Below are 19,649 nucleotides of genomic sequence, written 5' to 3'. Positions count from 1 at the left end.
GGTCAGATATTTTCTCTGATATGAAGAAGAAGCTAATCCAAAATAAGGGGGAGACATAAAAAAAGAAAGAAAGGGGAAAAATGGAAAGGGGATTTCATTAAAATAGAAAAGTCAGTACAGTAGTCAAATGGGCTCGAGAAGGAGGAACGAGGCACAAGGAAGGGGAAGAACAATGGAATAAATCTGGCAGAACTTTCAAATGTACTTACATGAACATAGAACAGTGAATCCCAACATCAAGTATACCTATGAGATACTGATTTTAAAAAATCTATAAATAAATTACAGAAAAATTCATAGAGTAGAGAGAAGAGAGTAGGGGGAGGGAGAAGGAGGGAAGTGAGAAGTGCTGGAGACCAAATTAGAGCAAATTGTATTTCATGCTTTTGACTATGTTAATATGTATTCTAATGTTACATATAACTAAAAAGAATAAATAAAAAAGAGAATGGGTGTGATGATGTATGCCTGTAATCCCAGCAGCTAGGGAGGCTGAGGCAGGAAGATCACGGGTTCAAAGCCAGCCTCAGAAAAAGAGAGATACTAAGCAACTCAGTGAGACCCTGTTGTCTCTAAATAAAATACAAAACAGGGCTGGAGATGTGACTCAGTGGTTGAGTGCACCTGAGTTCGGTCCCTGGTAACTCCCCACCCAAAAAAAAAAAAAAGAACTGGGGATTATCTCAGTGGTAAAGTGTCCCTGGCTCAATGCCCAGTAACACACCACACACACACACACACACACACACACACACACACACAGAAACACAAGAGAGAGAGGTGGCGGGTGTGGGTGGTACTTTCTGTGTTGGGGCTAATGGAAATTTTGCATACTCAATCAACATATTTAAAAATATATTCCTTTATTACTTGTGCAACAGGAACTAAACTTTTGGTCAGTCCCTGTCCCTGGTTCTGAGAATAAAATGTTTGAGTAACTTCTGGTCATGTGGAATCAGTAACAAAAATGTGTAAAAACTGCTAAAATATTAGTGATCTTAGACTACAGGAGCACAGAAAATAGATACTTAATCAACTTTTCATATGATTTAGAAATTGGCATTTGTAGGTTATAGAGCTCAGTTTCATTGACTTTAGTTCTATAAGGAAAATAAAATTATATCCATTTTTCTCCACTTTCTATCTGCCTATTGTATATACCTGGAAATCTAGTTAAATATTTGCATTTGAATGGATTGATATAATATTCTACATGGACTCTGAGGACTTCCTCCCCAGATTGCCAATGGGGGGATGTGGTGAGAAGAGTTTGGGGCAGTTTTTGGAGCTGAACATGGACACAGGCCTTATAGAGAGAAGTCCCTACTTGTTGGACTGACAGCCAATTTCTTAACAGAATATTTCCAGTCTGAAATACCCTGGCCTGATACATCTGTGCATTCAGCCAACATGACACACCTTGTTTTCTAACATGCTAATTATTTAACATACTTAATTTCATTTTCATTTAATGCTTTTAGGAGTTGGTGGTATTATTATAGTGGAAAAGGAAGAAAAACATGTCAGTGTGATTCTTACCTAACTCCAACTCCTCCATAACACATATTTAACAGAAAGAGTAGAAGCTACTAATGGCAACATTTTGACCAATGAACCAGTTCTATTGGCTTTTTCATAAATTTTGCTATTTTTGCTTCAACATTCATACTTTATTATTTAATTTCTGTAATTTCCTTGTAGTTCACATCATTTTAATACCGACTAAAATATGCTTTACTTAATTTTCCTCCTCATTTACTTATTTTTCATTAATTCTTCCATCCTTCTATTCACTTTTCCTGCCATACTATATAGTAATGACTTTTCCGGGAGCAGGAGATGAAAAAATCAAATATAACTTGATTCAGTCATTAATGGTTTATCAGTTAGGTGAGGAAGAAATAAAGTCCTTCCCCCACTGTTTTTCTTTTTGAACTTTTTTATTTTTTGGTATCAAGGATTGAACCCAGGGATATTTAACCACTGATCTACATCCCCAGCCCTTTCTTATGTTTTATTTTGAGATGATCTCACTAAGTTGCTGAGGCTGGTTTTGAACTTGTAATCCTCCTCCCTCAGCCTCCAGAGCTGCTGGGATTATAGGTGTGTGCCACTGTGCCTAGCTATTTTTCTTAGTATAAGTCAATCTAATCTCATGTTTACCTTTTAAAGCTCCATTCAGTGAGCCAGAAACAATGAATTCATTTTCTATATTCAAAAAACTTAGAATTAAGTTCAGATAAAGTGCAGAGTCCTAATGCAGTCTAAGTGTTTGCCTCTGGCTAATTCCAGGTCTTCACATCTCCTAGGATGGCCCATTCATTTGATACTCAAACTAAGTTGCTAATAAACTAAGTTTATATACATTCCACTGGCTCTGTGTGTGGTTTTTTTTTTGTTGTTGTTGTTGTTAATCTCCCTGGATTCTCATGGTGGCCAAATTTGTTCTGATGGCTTTTCATTCTTACATCTCTTCTATGTTTTTAAACCTCTCTGGGTGTCTTGCTTTCCATGGTTGACCTCTCCTTCTTTTTTCTCTCCCTTGATGCAATACTTTCATTACTTAAAGCATCGTAAACATCAAGCTGCTTTTGATAAAGGCATAACAGTAAAGCATTACCTTAAAATTCATTAATCTCTGCTGAATCTCCAAAATTCAGTTTCTGCACACATAGAGGAATTGCTTACTTGCTTGACTTCACGTTATGGGTTCTTGCTCTTTCTTTTTACAGCTTTCCCTCTTTCTTCTCTTCGAACTTAACTGCTTTCCCTATTTCCTGCTCTCAAGCTGATAGAGGCCAACTTCCAAATTCCTATATTATTATTATGAAGCATACTTTTATTATTTCTTACAACCTTCTCATTCTGATCCTGCCTGATATCCTTAGCTTTTACACAGAGAAAAATGCATACCCAGCTGTTTTTTATTTAATCCAAACAATCATCTACTTCTGAGGTAATGTTATCTTTTCCTCAAACAACATTTGTTTTTTTATATTCTTTATTTTCCTTTTATAGTGATATCACTCTCCAACAGAATTGCAAATACTTAAAACTGAAGATATCTGGGGCTACAGCAATTAACAAGGAAAATGATACAAATTAAAAAACATGATTTGGTTCTTTATGCTAATAAAAATATTGATGAATGCAAGTATCAAATGACTTACAAAAACAGACAACTGTTGGTTTCTAAAGTTTTGTGTCTTACAATTGAATATATTTATAAGCTATTCAGAAAAAGCATTTGTGTAGAAACCATAAATAGGTCAAAATACACATGAACACATAAGCATATATATAAAACATCACATTTCTTAAGAAGTAGAGAGTTATTATGGAGACTTCAGGAAGATTCTTTTAAGATTCTCTTGATTGCTTGTAATTTGAAACCTTTTCCAATGCATTTGATAACTTGTATTATCAATCTTCTGGAAAGCACACTAGAAGTTGTTTTCAAACTTTGGTATGCATAGCAGCCCCTCCACCCCCCAAGCTTGTTAAAACAGATTCCCTCTCTTCACACAAGATGGTCTGATATCTTATGTGAGGGTGAGGAATTCACATTTGTGTACACTCTCTGGGTGTATTCCAATGAATCTAAGCTTTGTACCACCTTCCTCTTCCAGCATAGAAAATTTAAATTATTTCCAAGTACAAGATGAATCAAGATACTTATATTCCAATCTCAAAGTGTGGTATCTTAAGATTCTGTTGACCTCCTGACAATGTAATGACTGCTTTAGTGAACATAAACATCAGGTTCTAAAGGTTCATATTGAATTGATAACTATATTTTCAAAAAGTATACACACACACACACACACACACACACACACATATATGTTCTTACATTTGTATAATGCTTTAAATTAGAAACTACTGAAATAGCTCCCTTCTATTGATACTGCCAGTTATCAGTTACCTTGAGGAATCCTGCTTCCTCAGATGTTGAAGTATAACACCACAGAAACATGCCAAGGCAAGCGTAGAGTAGGAAGTAAGAAGCTTTATTAAAGGATAGTAAAACAGACTTCCCCCGGGTGGAGGATAGGAACCCAAAGGTGGAATCTGTGGATTAGGAAGTCTTGTCCTTATTATACATCTAAAGTTTCCTTTTTTTCTCCTGCATTCTTCTCCCTTATCTTGTTTCTTTCCCCCAATCCTGTATAGTGACTGGGAGATGTCAGTGGAATGGCCAGGACTCTGGAGACATGAACATTCCAAACTCCCAATGGTGGTTTCCAACTTCCTAGACTCAGATCGGCTTTCATTTTCTCAATTGGACTGGATTCCCTATTCTCCACTAACCACCTATCTTTAATTCTGGCTTCACTATTTTCAGGTATCCACCAATGTGACTGGTACAATAGTTTAAGACACGTGAATTCTATAGTGCAACAAAACCCAACTGCCAGTAATTAAACTTCTCTAAAGTGACCTTATAGCCTCACTTAAGACCCAGTTAAGAATTCTGATAGATTAAAATTTCCTCAGGAAAAGGGATTAACTTTTAAAAAGACAGAGTCTCCTCGTTAGTTTGGAATGAATACATCACAGTCTATACAATACAGCAGATATGAAGAAAATCTGTGGCTCTTGTGGTATTACAGGCACAGAATTGAGAAAGTAGAATAAGAAAACTCAGAATTTTTTCATTTTTTAAAATTTTCTACAGTGGGATATACAAATCTTCCCTTTCCAACAGGGTGACTTCTATTCATGCCTCAAATTTCAATTTTTAGACATTTTGTCAGAGGTTTCAATGACCCCTCAGGCTAAATACAGTCCATTTCTGGTCCTTTTGAAGTATCCTGCATTTTCTCTTCATCACATTTATTACAATTGTAATTGAATAACTTTTGTGTTGATTAATAAATTTCATACCTGTGTCTCTGGAATACCGTGAGTTCCTAAAAAGAAGGAATTGTGTCATGGCATAGGCACCTGATAACACATTTTTTGAAAGAATAAATGTGGAAAAAATTCTTATTAGAAAAGTTTGAGTGTTTTATATTTACAAGTATCAATGTGCACTATACAATTATTTCTGTTGTATGGATATGGGCAGGCACACTGAGATTGATTTTGAAAGAGAATGTTGGGAATTTCTCAGTTTCACCATAAGAATGAAGGCAGAGTTTGAGACTACAGAATTAGTGGAATAAAATAGTCTGAAATACAACAGAAGCATAAAAGAAAATTGCAGTTTAGGTGTCTTATACTCTCCAACTGCCTCATAGGTAGAATTTGTACACTAAAACTTTTGATGTTTAGCCTGAAATGCTGAAGACTAAGGGGAATTGTGAAGTGTGTTGGTGGGAAGGGTCTATAGATTTGTAATAATAAAAGATTTTGGGTTGAATCAGAAATCAATATGACTCTTAATTTTATAGATAAAATTAGGAGTAGTTTAAGAAGTAATTTATGGACCAAGATAATTGATTCTTTTCCTAAAAGATGTTACCTTTTCTCATGCTAATCTTAGTGATAACTAAATCCTACAACCTAGTTGACTTCAGAAGAACTATATATTTATTTGCACAAAGAGAAAATTGAGTGAAAACTTACTATCTCATATTCATCTGGAAAAGCTAATGACTGGGTCATAAGGCTACAAAGGACAGTTGGAAAATGTCCATGGGAAAGCAAGTCAAATTCATGAAAATGACAGTCATGTGCTATTGTAAGACTTATGTACCTATGGGCACACTACACAGCAACAGTTCCCAAATTTGGGGTAGTTCTTTAAGACAGATAACACAGTCCTGGTTATTTAGTCCTTTTGCAAAGACCTCACATATAGAAACTCCACCAGGTAAAAAAGGAGGTGGTTTCCATCTCTTCTTAAAACCTGGATCATCCCTTCTCAATGGCCTGCTTGAGGAGTAGATGCTAGAGGGCCACTCTGGGTTTTGGATGCACCTTATTAATTCCAAATAAAGACCTCCCTCCACTTGACAGGCAGTTTCCTTCTCCTGAGTACTTCATTTGTTTACATGTTCAAGTAATGGTGTGTTGTTCATTTAGCATGCTAAATCTGGGAACATTATGAGAGAAATCTGCCAGTTGTTTTGAAAGCGTCTAACACTGCTACAGTAATCTTTTTTATTATAACAACTGGGCTTCTCAGTTTTAGTTCTTAAATATTAGAAATTTGTTACCAGTCATGGTGGTGCACATCTGGAGTCTCAGAGGCTTGAGAGACTGAGGCAGGAGAATTGAGAGTTCAAAGCCAGCCTCGGCAAAAGTGAGACGCTAAGCAACTCAGTGAGATCCTGTCTCTAAATAAAGTAAAAAATAGGACTGGAATGTGACTCAGTGGTTGAGTGTCCCTGAGTTCAAGCTCCCATACCCCCCAGATATATATAAGTAAATGAATTCCAACATATTTGTATTCTACATGTGAGAATTTGGTAAGTTAAGGGTACAGAATCTGGTGGTAATGTTGTCAGGTTAGTTTTTGAGGATTATCATTTTGTATTTTATGACCTAGGAAAAGTGACTTAAACTCTCCAGGCTTGATATTTCTCAAATGTAAAATGGGGTAATAATCGTGTTGTGGATTAATATAAATTAATCATGTAAATGTCTTTCAGTAGTGCCTGGTCATGGTCAGAACTGTAAGTGGGATCTCTCAATATTATATATATATAATATCTTATAATATATATATATATATATATATATATATATACCCACTATATATATATATATATATAGTGGGATCTCTTATATATTATATATATAATATCTTATAATATATATATAATATCTTATATATATCTCTTAATATATTATGTGACCATTAATATATTGACTGAAGACGTGAAATAAAGAATTGAATTTTTTTAAATCTTCAACTTTCTAACACTTCGAGGTTCTTTTTCTTCAGCAGAAGAAAAATGTCTTTTAATTCATTCCTTAATTCAGTTTCTCTCCTTTCAGTCTTGTTTCCTTACTTTTCCTTCCTAAGATTTACTGTATTGGACAAGTCTGTACCTTAAGTTGATATAATTTATTGGTACCATATACTCCTTTTTTTTTCATGCTTATTCCTCATCATACCCAGAACATTTGGTTTATAAGTAAACTATAGTTAAATTTGGGTGACTTCCAAATCTCCATCAGTGAATGACGTACCTTATATTTATTAGTATAAAACTTGATCTAAAATATGGCAAGTTCTATGATCACAAACAATATCTGGAACCATTGTCTAAATCTCTTTCTTTTTTCAGTCTGCTGTTCTTTAAAATACATTCAGAGTAACTTTTATGCTGTCTTAACAGGTTTTATTTTTTTGTGCAGATGTTTCAGAATATTATTTTCCAGCATAAAGGAAAACACCAAAGAATCTGAAAACACTTGAAACAGTGCATGCACACTCAAATTAATGTTGCCTACATATTTTTCTTTAATTGAGTAGTATCTAAGTGAAATCCCTGGATACACTGATTTTTGTTTTTATTTACAGGGATCAAAGTATATTATGATTCAGTTTACTCTTCTTTTATTTCTTTTTCTTCTACAGTTTATTGCTTTTGCCTCTTTATTCTTCATCTTGGTTTCAATCACAACCTTTTGCCTGGAGACACATGAAGCTTTCAATATTGTTAAAAACAAGACAGAACCAGTCATCAATGGCACAAGTGTTGTTCTACAGTATGAAATTGAAACGGATCCTGCCTTGACATATGTAGAAGGAGTGTGTGTGGTGTGGTTCACTTTCGAATTTTTAGTCCGTATTGTCTTTTCACCCAATAAACTTGAGTTCATCAAAAATCTCTTGAATATCATTGACTTTGTGGCAATCCTACCCTTCTACTTAGAGGTGGGACTCAGTGGGCTGTCATCCAAAGCTGCTAAAGATGTCCTTGGCTTCCTCAGGGTGGTAAGGTTTGTGAGGATCCTGAGAATCTTCAAGCTCACCCGCCATTTTGTAGGTCTGCGGGTGCTTGGACACACTCTTCGAGCTAGCACTAATGAATTTTTGCTGCTGATAATCTTCCTGGCTCTAGGAGTTTTGATATTTGCTACCATGATCTACTATGCCGAGAGAGTGGGAGCTCAACCTAACGACCCTTCAGCTAGTGAGCACACGCAGTTCAAAAACATTCCCATTGGATTTTGGTGGGCTGTGGTGACCATGACTACCTTGGGCTACGGGGATATGTACCCCCAAACATGGTCAGGGATGCTAGTGGGAGCCTTGTGTGCTCTGGCTGGAGTTCTGACAATAGCCATGCCAGTGCCTGTCATTGTCAACAATTTTGGAATGTACTACTCCTTGGCAATGGCGAAGCAGAAACTTCCAAGGAAAAGAAAGAAGCACATTCCTCCTGCCCCTCAGGCAAGCTCACCGACATTTTGCAAGACAGAGTTAAATGTGGCCTGCAATAGTACACAGAGTGACACGTGTCTGGGCAAAGACAACCGACTCCTGGAACATAACAGATCAGGTAAGGCACAATTTCAAATGCATGTCATTAAATACTTTATAGACCAGTATGTCCCTTAGGCAGAAGTTAATTGCTCTCATTTTCTGCAAATGTTCAAGAGTTTTCAGTTCTATTCGTTTATAAAATGTGGGTTTATGTCAGGCCTGTAGATAGTTAGACTGCAGCTTTTATAAATGAACCCCCCAAGAGAAGTCTACATAGCTGGTCTATAGAGTTTTCTTGCTTTAGTGGGAATGCCCTTTGCTGATGGTGCCAATATTTTCTTTTGCCTGTTTGTTGCTTCCGTGCCAATGTTTCTTTGTTTCTCTGCACGACGTGATGGTATGATATTGGCCATTTTTCATCCTTCATTCTCAAAACGTTGCTCTCCATATCGTTTGGCTTGGTGTGTTTGTCTCAGTTTTATCTCTGCCACATGGTGCTCTGCATCTCAACCTAACTCACAAGAAGCAGTTAATTAAGAAGAATGGATGCTTGCATATCAAAGGCCCGAACACGAAAGAGGTGATATGGAAGATAACTCTTTCAATAACAAAGTTCTTTCTTAGTAATATTCTGGAGGATTGACTAAATTTTTGTTGTTATTAAATTAGGTAGGGTATCTAAATATAACCCTTTTGATAAGGCGAGATGACATGTAATATAATCACACAGCATTATTCAGGGCACAGATGACCTGCTTTGGATGATCAATGACAAAGTTTAATTTCTTCACGGATCGCCTTTTTAATGCACTATGCATTGAGCTCTGTTCTCTTCTGGATTGAATTTAGGATAATTTATTGCTTGAGATTAGCAGAATCCCTGCTCCTCTCCATTGCCATAGGTAATCTAGAGTTGATTGACTCTAAGGTGATATTCAGTAGGCCAGAGTGAATGATAGTCAATAGTCTCAACTTTAGTCTATTTTATCTGGTGCAGATGGAAGGTTTTGTAGATCAATGGTTTGAATAGCTTTTATCCGACTACGAAAATTTAAGGTGTATGCATTCCCTGTAATTTAGACAGAACTCTTCTTTTTCTTGTAGAAAAAGTGACTTATGATGATCCCATGTGAATAATTTTGCATCATTTAGAAATAACACCAATGAATGAAGCAAACAAATAAAAAAAGCAGGTGTTAATTTTATAGGCCTCTCCTTAGCTTCCACGAATTTTTATGAGGCAAACAGAAAAACAATGTGGCAGGAGCTCAAGTGCCATTTAAAATTTTTAGTCATAGTCCTTATGTTCATTTAGTAGACTGCTATGCAAATTCTGTCAATATATATCTGAAAACTGCTTAGAATGTCTTCATGAAATGGGGAGTTCAGTTGGTATTTCTGCTCTCATTAGATAGTTCTGAGTATGCAGAGCCCTCAAGAAGGGCATAGAGAAAAGAGGACACACTCTCATCTTGGATAAGAACTCCAATGACAAGCTAGTATCTAGGCTGATAGGGTGTGAAAGTCTTTGGCAAGCATACAGAAATAAACAGATAGCTATTTCAAGGGCATTTGAAGAAGATTATCTTGTTCCACTCAATGCTCAAAAATAGCTTGTTACTTCAAAGTAGAGTAACTGGACATAAAGTTTTGTGCTTTGGAATTATTTTTATTAAGATTTTTTGAGGAAAATTACATTCAAAATATGATAAAAGTATGTCTCTCAAGGAATTTCAAAAACAAATATTTACTTGAGAGCTTTCCCCTAACTGGACTCCATTTTAAAACATTCCTATTCATAGTAAATGTATAGCTCATAAAAAATTTGTGTGCTAATTAATTATTCCAGTTATTTTGAGTCCATACTAGTTGTATGAAAGTCAATTTTCTTTTAAACAAAATTCAAAAAAGTAGTTTCTATTTCCTAAAGAACATTTCTCTCCTTTTCAATACCTTTCTCCATTGGCTCCATGTAACTTTTTTGTGATGAGTGATGAAAATTCTTTTTCTTATTGTGATGTGATTATTGTGTTTTGTATATCGAGTGACTGGACTATGGACATTCAGTGTAAACTCTTTGTACTGTCTCATTTCCTCATCCATCACTGTCTGTCAATGGGCATGGTGCTGTGACCAGTGTTATCAGGTGACGACAGTACAGGAAGTGAGCCGCCATTGTCACCCCCAGAAAGGCTCCCCATCAGACGCTCTAGTACCAGAGACAAAAACAGAAGAGGGGAAACATGTTTCCTACTGACGACAGGTGATTACACGTGTGCTTCTGATGGAGGGATCAGGAAAGGTAGGCATGCATTTAATCAGATCCTAACAGGTGACTTAGCAATTAAGTTCTGGAAATTATATGAAATGATGTAAAATGCTCTTTCATCACTTTCCAGGAAAGACAGCATGTGGTGCTCTTTTCTGCTATCACATCTTCTCTCACTATAAACATTGTGAAATACCTATCATAATAACCTACTTGGTTGTCATCTCTGAAAGGCATTTCACCTTTCTTTCTTCCTTTCTTTGGTTTGTCATTTGTCTACAGGTGAAGTTGTAATGTAATATGTAAATATTAAAATACTCATCTAATTATTTTAATACAATGTATTCAATAATATTTTTTACCAAGACAAAACACACTAATTGGCTCTATGAATATATTTGATAAGCAATTTATGAGTATAAAACAATTAAAAGTTTTTTTTTTCTTCTCAAATTAAAGTACTGAACATACTTTGAATCTCTTATACAGTACTTGGGTAGTTTTTCTCAATAGTTTGTCCAGGTGTCTCAAGGATTTGAAGGTATAAGATCCTTAACCATATCTATATTTCAATCACTTGAAGAGCCACTTCTGTGTTTTAAAATGTGCATTATAATTTTTATTTATTAATTTAATTTATTTATTTAGGATGAATAAAAGTAATTTTAAGTTAAGGCATTGAACAATGCCTGACACACAGAATAATATAAATATTTATTGAATGAATAAAAATGGATGGTAAGGTGTATTTTTAAATAACATCTATAATGATTTCTTATGAAAATTGACTAAATTTGAATGAAAAACTACTCAAACTTTCATTTTAGTGCAACTAAATTTTTAAAATAATATGCTTATTTGTTATTCATTTCAGGTCTTTACCATTAAGTGTACACTATTTGTTTTGTGATGCCCTCTTTTTCTTAAATAGCTCACTACTCCTGTCATACTTCCCTTTCATTTCTTCTGATTGTTTTATATTGTCCTCTGCTTTTACATCTTTGAGCTCAAAAGAGAGGACAAAGGACTCTTCTTTTGTTTCTTGATGAGAAATATTTTAAATTCTTCTTCATTCTAATTACTTTCTTTGCATCTATTTCTTAAACCAAAATGTATTTTAATTATCTAAATGGGTTTGATTGTTTACTATCGTAAATTTATGTAAGTGCTACAAAATGTTTAAAATAATTTTGGAGATACTTAATATCCTATCATAGTAGTTGAGCAACATATATGTACATACATTATATAATGATAATAATACTAACATCTTATACTGAACATACTTTTCTAAGTGAACTGCATATCTTAACTTACTATGTATATGTACATGCTTATTTGTGTACATATATAATACATATTCATATGTATATGTGATTAAATATACAGACATTTTTGTGCATCATCCAATAAAGTATTACATGCCATGTTCATACCAAGATGATGTGTTTAAGGACCTCACCAGAATTTTACTTCCATTTTATATTAATATTTTGAATTTTAAACTGTCAAGAGAAATTATGCAAACTATAAGGTACAATGTAAATATAAAGTTTTACTGTAAAATTGAAAAGTTTCATGAGCAAAGCAATTAATAAGATATTTAGTTTGCATGGAACAGTTATACATGCAACCTAATTTCACAAACACAAATTCTCTTTATCAATGAGAATTTGAAACTTGTCCATGAGCTTTTTATGCTATGTCATTCCTTATTGTATCAACTTTTTTATTCTTGCTTATGTCTTTTATAGCTTATGTGTCTTTTTTTCTAGACCTAGTAACATTTCTGGTACCTTTCCTAAACATTTTAGTGTGTTGTCTTTCACATCTACCAGGAATTCCTTAATTTCTTCTTCTTTTTCCTTTAATGTAGGTTATAGATTCTTTTTTTTTTCTACTCAGAGATTTATTTTGTATAGGATCCCTTCATGTACCTTTAAAGTTGGTCTCTCTATTGATTTTATTTTAGAGTTCTAAAAATTCTCCCTTATGTAAGTAAATGAAAATTTACTAGATTTCAATTGCATTCTTTTTTTTTACATAAAAATTTGAAGATAGTTAGGCCTATGTTTTAAGAAAACTTAAAAATTCCCTTAAAAACGATCTCCTTATCCCTAGTACCTAATGTTTTTATTTATATAATAGGTTAAAAGAAATCATATTAGGCACACTAAAACTACTCATGGATCGTACACGTATAGGCTGTTTTAAATTGTTCCAAATAAGCACGTGCTCTTAAGAACTGAATAAAATGCATGTCATGTATGTGAATGTAGGTTCAATATTGTTTATTCTTATGAATTATGTTTTTAGTCATTCCAGTAAAGGCTTGATTAGGCAAAAATTAGAAAAAAATTTTATCAAATTTTCAAATCAGAGATGAGCACTTAGAAAAAAGAAAAATAAAAGTACGTATAATTTACTAACTAAATGCTTGTTACTATATTAGACAGGAAACCTTTTAAAAGTGGATATTGAAGTAACAGACATTAAAAATTGAAGAGCCCATAAACTGGAAGAATATTATTTATATTAAAACTATAACTTAGAAAAATAACATTTAGAATGGCAATCAAGATTTAGACATTACTGGTATGAGTAATATAAAATTGTCAAACAAATCTTTGTTTCTGAAGGTCCTGTAGGGAACTTAAAGATTGTGAGGGATGAAGCTAATTTTTTAAAGTGATGATTTTTTAGGTATGAACTACCCTTTTTGTCCTTGTGTGTATATGTAACAGTTTCCCTTTAATCAATACTGATCAATGTTTATTATCTAGTTTACATTTTTAAGTTACATGGTCAACTTCTACTGCAGAGGATGCATTTTTTTTTAGAATTCCCAAAGTTATATTTTCAGTCACTTTATGGAAGAGTAGTAATAACTAACCTTCCAGGCACATGAGTATAAATTACCTGTTTTCAAAAATTATTTGACATCTTCTTATTAACTATTATATCACCTAGCAGTATAGAATAAAATATATACTAACTCCAACATCTTATAACATAATACTTACAAAACAATGGCATATCAATTTTAATGAACAGAAATTATACCTTAGAAACAACCATAGTTGATGGGGGCATACATTTCCATTTATAAAAATCTCAAAGAAGATATCTAGTCTGCTGAATCTGAAGGTGTGTATGTGGAGTGTGTTCATATTTCCTTTCCTACCCAGTTCAGCTTTACTCTGTCATAGAGCTCATATTGCAATCTATATCCATATCTGTCTTGACCTCTCATACATCAACTAATCAGACAAAACACTTTCTCTCTTCCAGCCAAAATAGGAAGGATAGCAATGGCTCTTCCATGGAGAGATTATGAAAAACAATTAAAGAAATAAGTAGCTGCAAATAACATAAGAAAAAGTACAAGGCTCAGTATTTTTTCTTCCATGATTAGCAAGCACACGGTGGGCTAATTAGAGCCCAAGGAGTGTGCTGTACAAACTTAGGGAGACAAGGAATTCACCAGAATTGTGTGGACTCGATCAACTTTGGTTGCCCAAAAGGAAGTTTATTTTTCTGCTCTGTAACAATTCTTTTACAGAGTTGTCAGAATGTCCATTTCTGAAGCTGTGTAATATGACTATTGGTTTTTAGTCAATAGTTGTCCTTCTTCTAACTTTACACTAGATTCTCCCTGCCTCATTTAATTATCTCTAATATTTTGTAATAAAAAAATACTATATGAATCCCTCCAAAGGTGACCTTGATGGGGGTTGCTTGAGTAGGTAAGGAAAGCCATTGGGCTCATGTTTGTGAGAGGCTATTTCGTCCATGGTTATCCTTAGCAAAAGATTAGGAAGCAAGAAAACAGCAAGAAAAGGTGAATTTAAATTAAATTTTTCTTAATTCCTGGGTACAGGGGAAAAGAGAAAAAGTCAGCTAAAAACAGTATATAGTCAAATTCAGATTTATTTCACTGAAATTATGACTTTATATTTCTTACTTCCTTTTTAATTTACTTTTATTTTTCATCCAAATGACGAGACATGGACATTCCATTCTTTACCACTGGATAATGGCATTGAATGCCATTATTTAAAAATCATCCTTTATAAAGCTGAAAAATAAACATGCTGGAAAAAGAGTTGTCCCTTTCAAGTTAAGCCTAATTTATTAGCTTACTAAGTAATAAAAATGAAAAGAGAAAAATAGCTCATTATTTCTTTTATTTTCAGAAAGAAATTCTGAAATTTAAAAACATTAAGTCCATATCTTACTTAAATTGCTTTGCCTAATTCCTAAGAGTTCTGGTATTCTATATGCCAAAATTAACTCAATACTAGCCATAATGTGGGGAAGAATATTTGTGATAACTGATTTAATTTGGGGGGAATGACAGCTTCAGTGAATTTCATTTTTTTTTTTTAGATTTATAAATTGTCTCAATATTGAATTCTTTGTAAGCAAATTCTTTGAGCTCAAAAATAGCACGTTTGATTACCCTGCATGGTATTGTTTATCTCTTGTCTATTTTCTGGTTGAATTCAACTGACGTCTGTGCATTTTTTCATAAAAGGATATGAAAAATCCCGAAGCTTAAACAACATAGCGGGCTTGGCAGGCAATGCTCTGAGGCTCTCTCCAGTAACATCACCCTACAACTCTCCTTGTCCTCTGAGGCGCTCTCGATCTCCCATCCCATCTATCTTGTAAACCAAACTGCATCAGTCAGCTAAATTGTATTAACTCAAGTACTGTTTACCCGGTAATGGAAATAATTAAATGTAGAGTTACTTCAGGTTCCATTAATACAGTATAAGTCCTGCATGATACTACTATTTGAATTCAGAAATGCCACTTGAGTAGCTTAACAAATTTTATTTTGGCTTTAAAGATTATCCAACGTAGTGCTACTACTTCTCCATATTAATTGCCCTGATTTCTGTTTGCAATAAAGTGACAGCTAGTGTCAGATATTGGCCAGTATACTAATACATAAACATATTTCAGGGAGATATATTTAAAACAGTGTGCATCCAAATGCCAACCACTTCACTGGAACTTCATTTCTTGTGACGCTAAATCATTCTGAAGATGTTTGGGATCCTATCTCGATTGCACAAAATAATGACTCTGGTCAGCTCATATGCATGGACCATCTTGTCTCTATCATCTGAAAGCAATGTTGCAGTTTGGGAACTGTGGATGGCTCAGGATATGTGTACTTTCATCAAACCATCCTCCTGATATGAAATTGCTCACTCGTCGACTGTTCTGCATGGATTGTGGGACAAGGAGGGCGAGTTTCTCCTTGATGTTTTTTTTTTTTTTTTTTCTTCTTATTCTTTGACAAAAATATTTGTTTTAAGTAGTTTAAGTTCTTAACTGATTGACTTCAAAAGTACTGTATTGGAGTTCTGAATGTCTTTGATTGTTTGTACACAGATAACTGCAAAGAGGTTGTCATTACTGGTTACACGCAAGCTGAGGCCAGATCTCTTACTTAATGACTTGGGGAAGGCACAAAACATGAGAGAAAGGTAACTGCCAGCCAGGCTTGCATTGTTTAGTCAGAAATTACTGCTTGGTACTAGAGTCATTTTTTTTTTTTTGTCCCAAGATTTGTCATTATTTTCAGAGACAAGAGTGCCAAATATTACCCACAGCTCTCATGTCTTTTACCCTCTTCCTTTATTTCTACTTAATTTTTTTGCAAATGTCAAAGGTCACTGGTGTTCACAGGAGGCTTTTTTGACTAGCCTTAAAGTTCTGAATCAAAGGACTAATCATATTTTCATGCAGTGTTTAATCAGGTGCTTTGTCTTGTATGTTGTTTGTCTGTCTTAGCTCCCTGTCCTAACTGTATTTGCCATCTGTCTCCATGAATTCTAGAAATGCCTTGAGAAGGTGTTCATGATTTTAGTAGTGGATCCCTTCACCCCATCCCCCACCTCCTTTGCTATTTGGAGCAGCCTCTCTGCTTTGTGTACAAATTAATGATACCCTGTAAACTACCTAAGCTAACCGCACTGTGAATCTTTTCGAGAAGCAGGATTTAAACAGCAATTTCACCACAGCACTTGGTTGCCTACTGCAGTGTCAGTTTCTACTACCTAGCAACCAGCATTCATCACGACATGCCAACAAAAATCCCTTGGGAGTCTGAGTCTGAGTAGAAGAAAGTCTGTTTACACATCCCTACCAAATGCAATAGCAGTAGTGTATTCGGTGTATCAGGCAAGTGAGGGAAGAAAAATGCCATAAGATCAATTGAGAAATAAAAAAATATTTTTAAGGCACTTAGGATCCTTCAGATTATAGATTAATTCATAATTCTCATGGTTATTTTTTGATAGGAAGACAATTGTTTTTATTATTGGCCAAGCAACATCTATTATTCTATATCCCTGAGTCCTAGAGCATGACTTGCATGTCAGAGATCTTGTACAGCAATGTATTTACCCAGACGAAATATCTATATTTAGAGATACTATGATCATTTTGATAAAACCATACATAGAGTGTTGTAATTACCCACAGATTTATGGTAAAGGAATTAATACGCTGTCTGGTGCTGCTGTTATTGACTGCAGTGTTGTACAGAATTTATCATGGATTTTTGACTGCTGAAAAGGGACAGTGGAATTTAGCCATACCAAGGATTGTACTGGAAACAGGCTTCTGCTGCTGCATGTGCCCCGGTGTGACCAAGTTATACGTGGAGGAAGCCCTCTCGTCTTATAAAAGAACTGTGGCTGGAACTCATCTGGTGCTCCCCATATGAGTGTTCTGCTTGTAGGACTGACCAGTGTCCAGGAAACAACTGTAAATACCAACACGTGTGCATGGGTCAACACCCTTGGCCATCTCACGTCAAGGGAAGCCAAACTCATGATCAACATCTCTAAAGCTTCAAGTAAGGCCCATGCTGCTTTGAATTACCCCTCATGGGCCTTCTATAGGTTGTGCTGTGAATTATACAAGGCAGTAATACTGATTTAGTATAGATCTGTTTTAATTTCTCTTATTTCTACTGTATGGGTTGGATTCATAAGCATTGAATATAAACCACTTATGTTATCAGCTTGTCAATTATGTTGCAACGTTTTTACTCTCTATTTTTCAAAACTGACCTACTTTTAGTCACATATTTGTTTAGTTCTGGAAAATTGTTATGGCTTAAAAGAAATTCACCAACGGTATTCGTAGTTTAAGTCTTTTGTCATTGTTACCTCAATTATAAATATTACAAAATATAAAATTCTGGCAATGAGAGTATTTTTTTATTAAATGATCAAGGAACAATGTCAGTATATAGTAGAGTATTAATCAAATTATATCCTAAATGTATATTTTGCATAAAAGAGATACTCTTCAATTACTTTTTGTGAGTTTTGTGGCAAATGAAGCTTGTACTTGTCTTTAAAACTGTTGTAGTTAAAACTATATAAGAATTTTTCATCTTGCTTAATCAATATTTCTAGACTCTATTAGTTCCCCTGGGATTCTGAATATAATGTATAACCTAATTATGACCCCCCGTATCGTGGACCTTTTGTGAACATTTCAAGATGCATGCACAACCTTGGTGATAACCGATGGACATGTAACTAATTGAAATGAAGAATAAAAGGCAAATGAGCTGGGGATGAACTTGAATTTATCTGATTAAATTATTCATATTCTTTCCTTGGCTTCTTTCTTTGTGTTGCCATTTTCACAGGCTTTACTATTTTTATGTTTTATGGCACATAACAGACACTCATACATAATAAAGAATTTGTGATGAAAGAATTTGAAAGCTATCTAGTTCTCACTTTCATTCAAGTCTGAGATGTACAACCAGTGTTTTCCTCTTCCTTTTCTCCTCTTGTGTGGCTTGCCTAATTTCTCTCTTAATTCTGAGGTTGTAAAACTATTCATTCTTATACTATTCAATATTTAGAGGGCATTTTATGATTAATAATAAATTTTTAATTAATTTTTCCAACTTATCATCACAATTCTATAGGCAGATACTGTTGCATTTTTATCTTATTGTTAATAAAGTTTAGGCTCAGGAGGGAGAACTGTTAATGTACATATTTGCCACAGATTATTGTCCCTGTCATAGTTTCTTATGCTTTAAATATTTACTGAGCCTCTTGTTGTAAATGCCCCCTCATTCTGATGCTTCTGTCTCAGCTTTGGGTTCTGAACCTCTGTTTCAGTCACATACCATACATAGCTGGAATTCTATTTATATTGTAGGGATATGTGTATATTTGCAAATTTTTTGGCAATATCTAGGAGTAAGAGAAGGATACAATTAAAGAGAAAAAATGTCAAAACCAAGCCTTTTCTGTGACATCAGCAAAATTTTTCTATGTCTAAAAATGTTCAGTGTTGATTAAGAGACTATTTAAAAACCTGAGCTTAGAAAAGGGACTTATGTACAAATATAATTTCTTATAAATTGTTTCTAATGATGGTGTCAAGCAGGATTTACTGTAAGAAGGAAAAATATCCAGGAAAGGGAAAGAATGCATTTGAATAGATAGTATTTGCCCTCAAATTTTGATTAAAAATCAGGATTAAATAGTCATGACTGGAAAACATTTGTCTTTGAAATAAATCGCAAGACAGACTAATGGACTAGCTATAGTGAACTTATCTTAGGAAGACAATGGGTATGTTAAAAAGACTATTTCACAAAACAGGGGCTCCATAGGATTAACTCCATGCTTAAAAACATTTAGAGCTAACTGAACCCATTAAAGTATTGAAATTCCTAGGAATTTAAAATGACTAAAGTATGTGATTCGAAATATTTCCTTACCTAAAAAGAGGCTTCTCCCTTTTATACAATTTCTAGAGGCAAAATTTAATTAATTGCCTACATGCCTAAGCATTATTAAATGATAGATATATGCTAATTTTTTCTAACATGGGTTCAGTATCCTTAATATTGATTTAAAATTTTATAACTTCCCATTCTCTCTTAAACAGACTTTATTTAGAAGATATATGTTTCATTATTGTCTAATATTAAAT

At 34.2% G+C, this 19,649-nt stretch overlaps 1 protein-coding gene across 5 annotated transcripts in view; it reads left to right on the top strand.

The window, feature by feature from the left end:
- Kcnc2 (potassium voltage-gated channel subfamily C member 2) overlaps positions 1–18,370 on the top strand; it is a 186,769-nt gene extending 168,399 nt beyond the window's left edge. For 2 of the 5 annotated variants that reach the window (XM_047547935.1, XM_047547933.1), the window contains exons 3-5: positions 7,535–8,462; positions 10,524–10,688; positions 15,193–18,370. In XM_047547935.1, coding sequence (XP_047403891.1) covers positions 7,535–8,462; positions 10,524–10,688; positions 15,193–15,329 — 1,230 coding nt within the window. In that variant the 3' untranslated portion in view covers positions 15,330–18,370. The remainder of the gene's footprint in view (positions 1–7,534; positions 8,463–10,523; positions 10,689–15,192) is intronic. The other 3 variants (XR_007108118.1, XM_047547937.1, XM_047547936.1) reach the window with 3 other exon arrangements.
- The last annotated feature ends 1,279 nt before the right edge of the window (positions 18,371–19,649 follow it).

The sequence above is a fragment of the Sciurus carolinensis genome, chromosome 4 (assembly GCF_902686445.1).
Source record: "Sciurus carolinensis chromosome 4, mSciCar1.2, whole genome shotgun sequence".
Classification (NCBI taxonomy): domain Eukaryota; kingdom Metazoa; phylum Chordata; class Mammalia; order Rodentia; family Sciuridae; genus Sciurus; species Sciurus carolinensis.
Note: the sequence above shows the minus strand (reverse complement) of the source record. Positions and strands in the feature narration are given on the sequence as shown.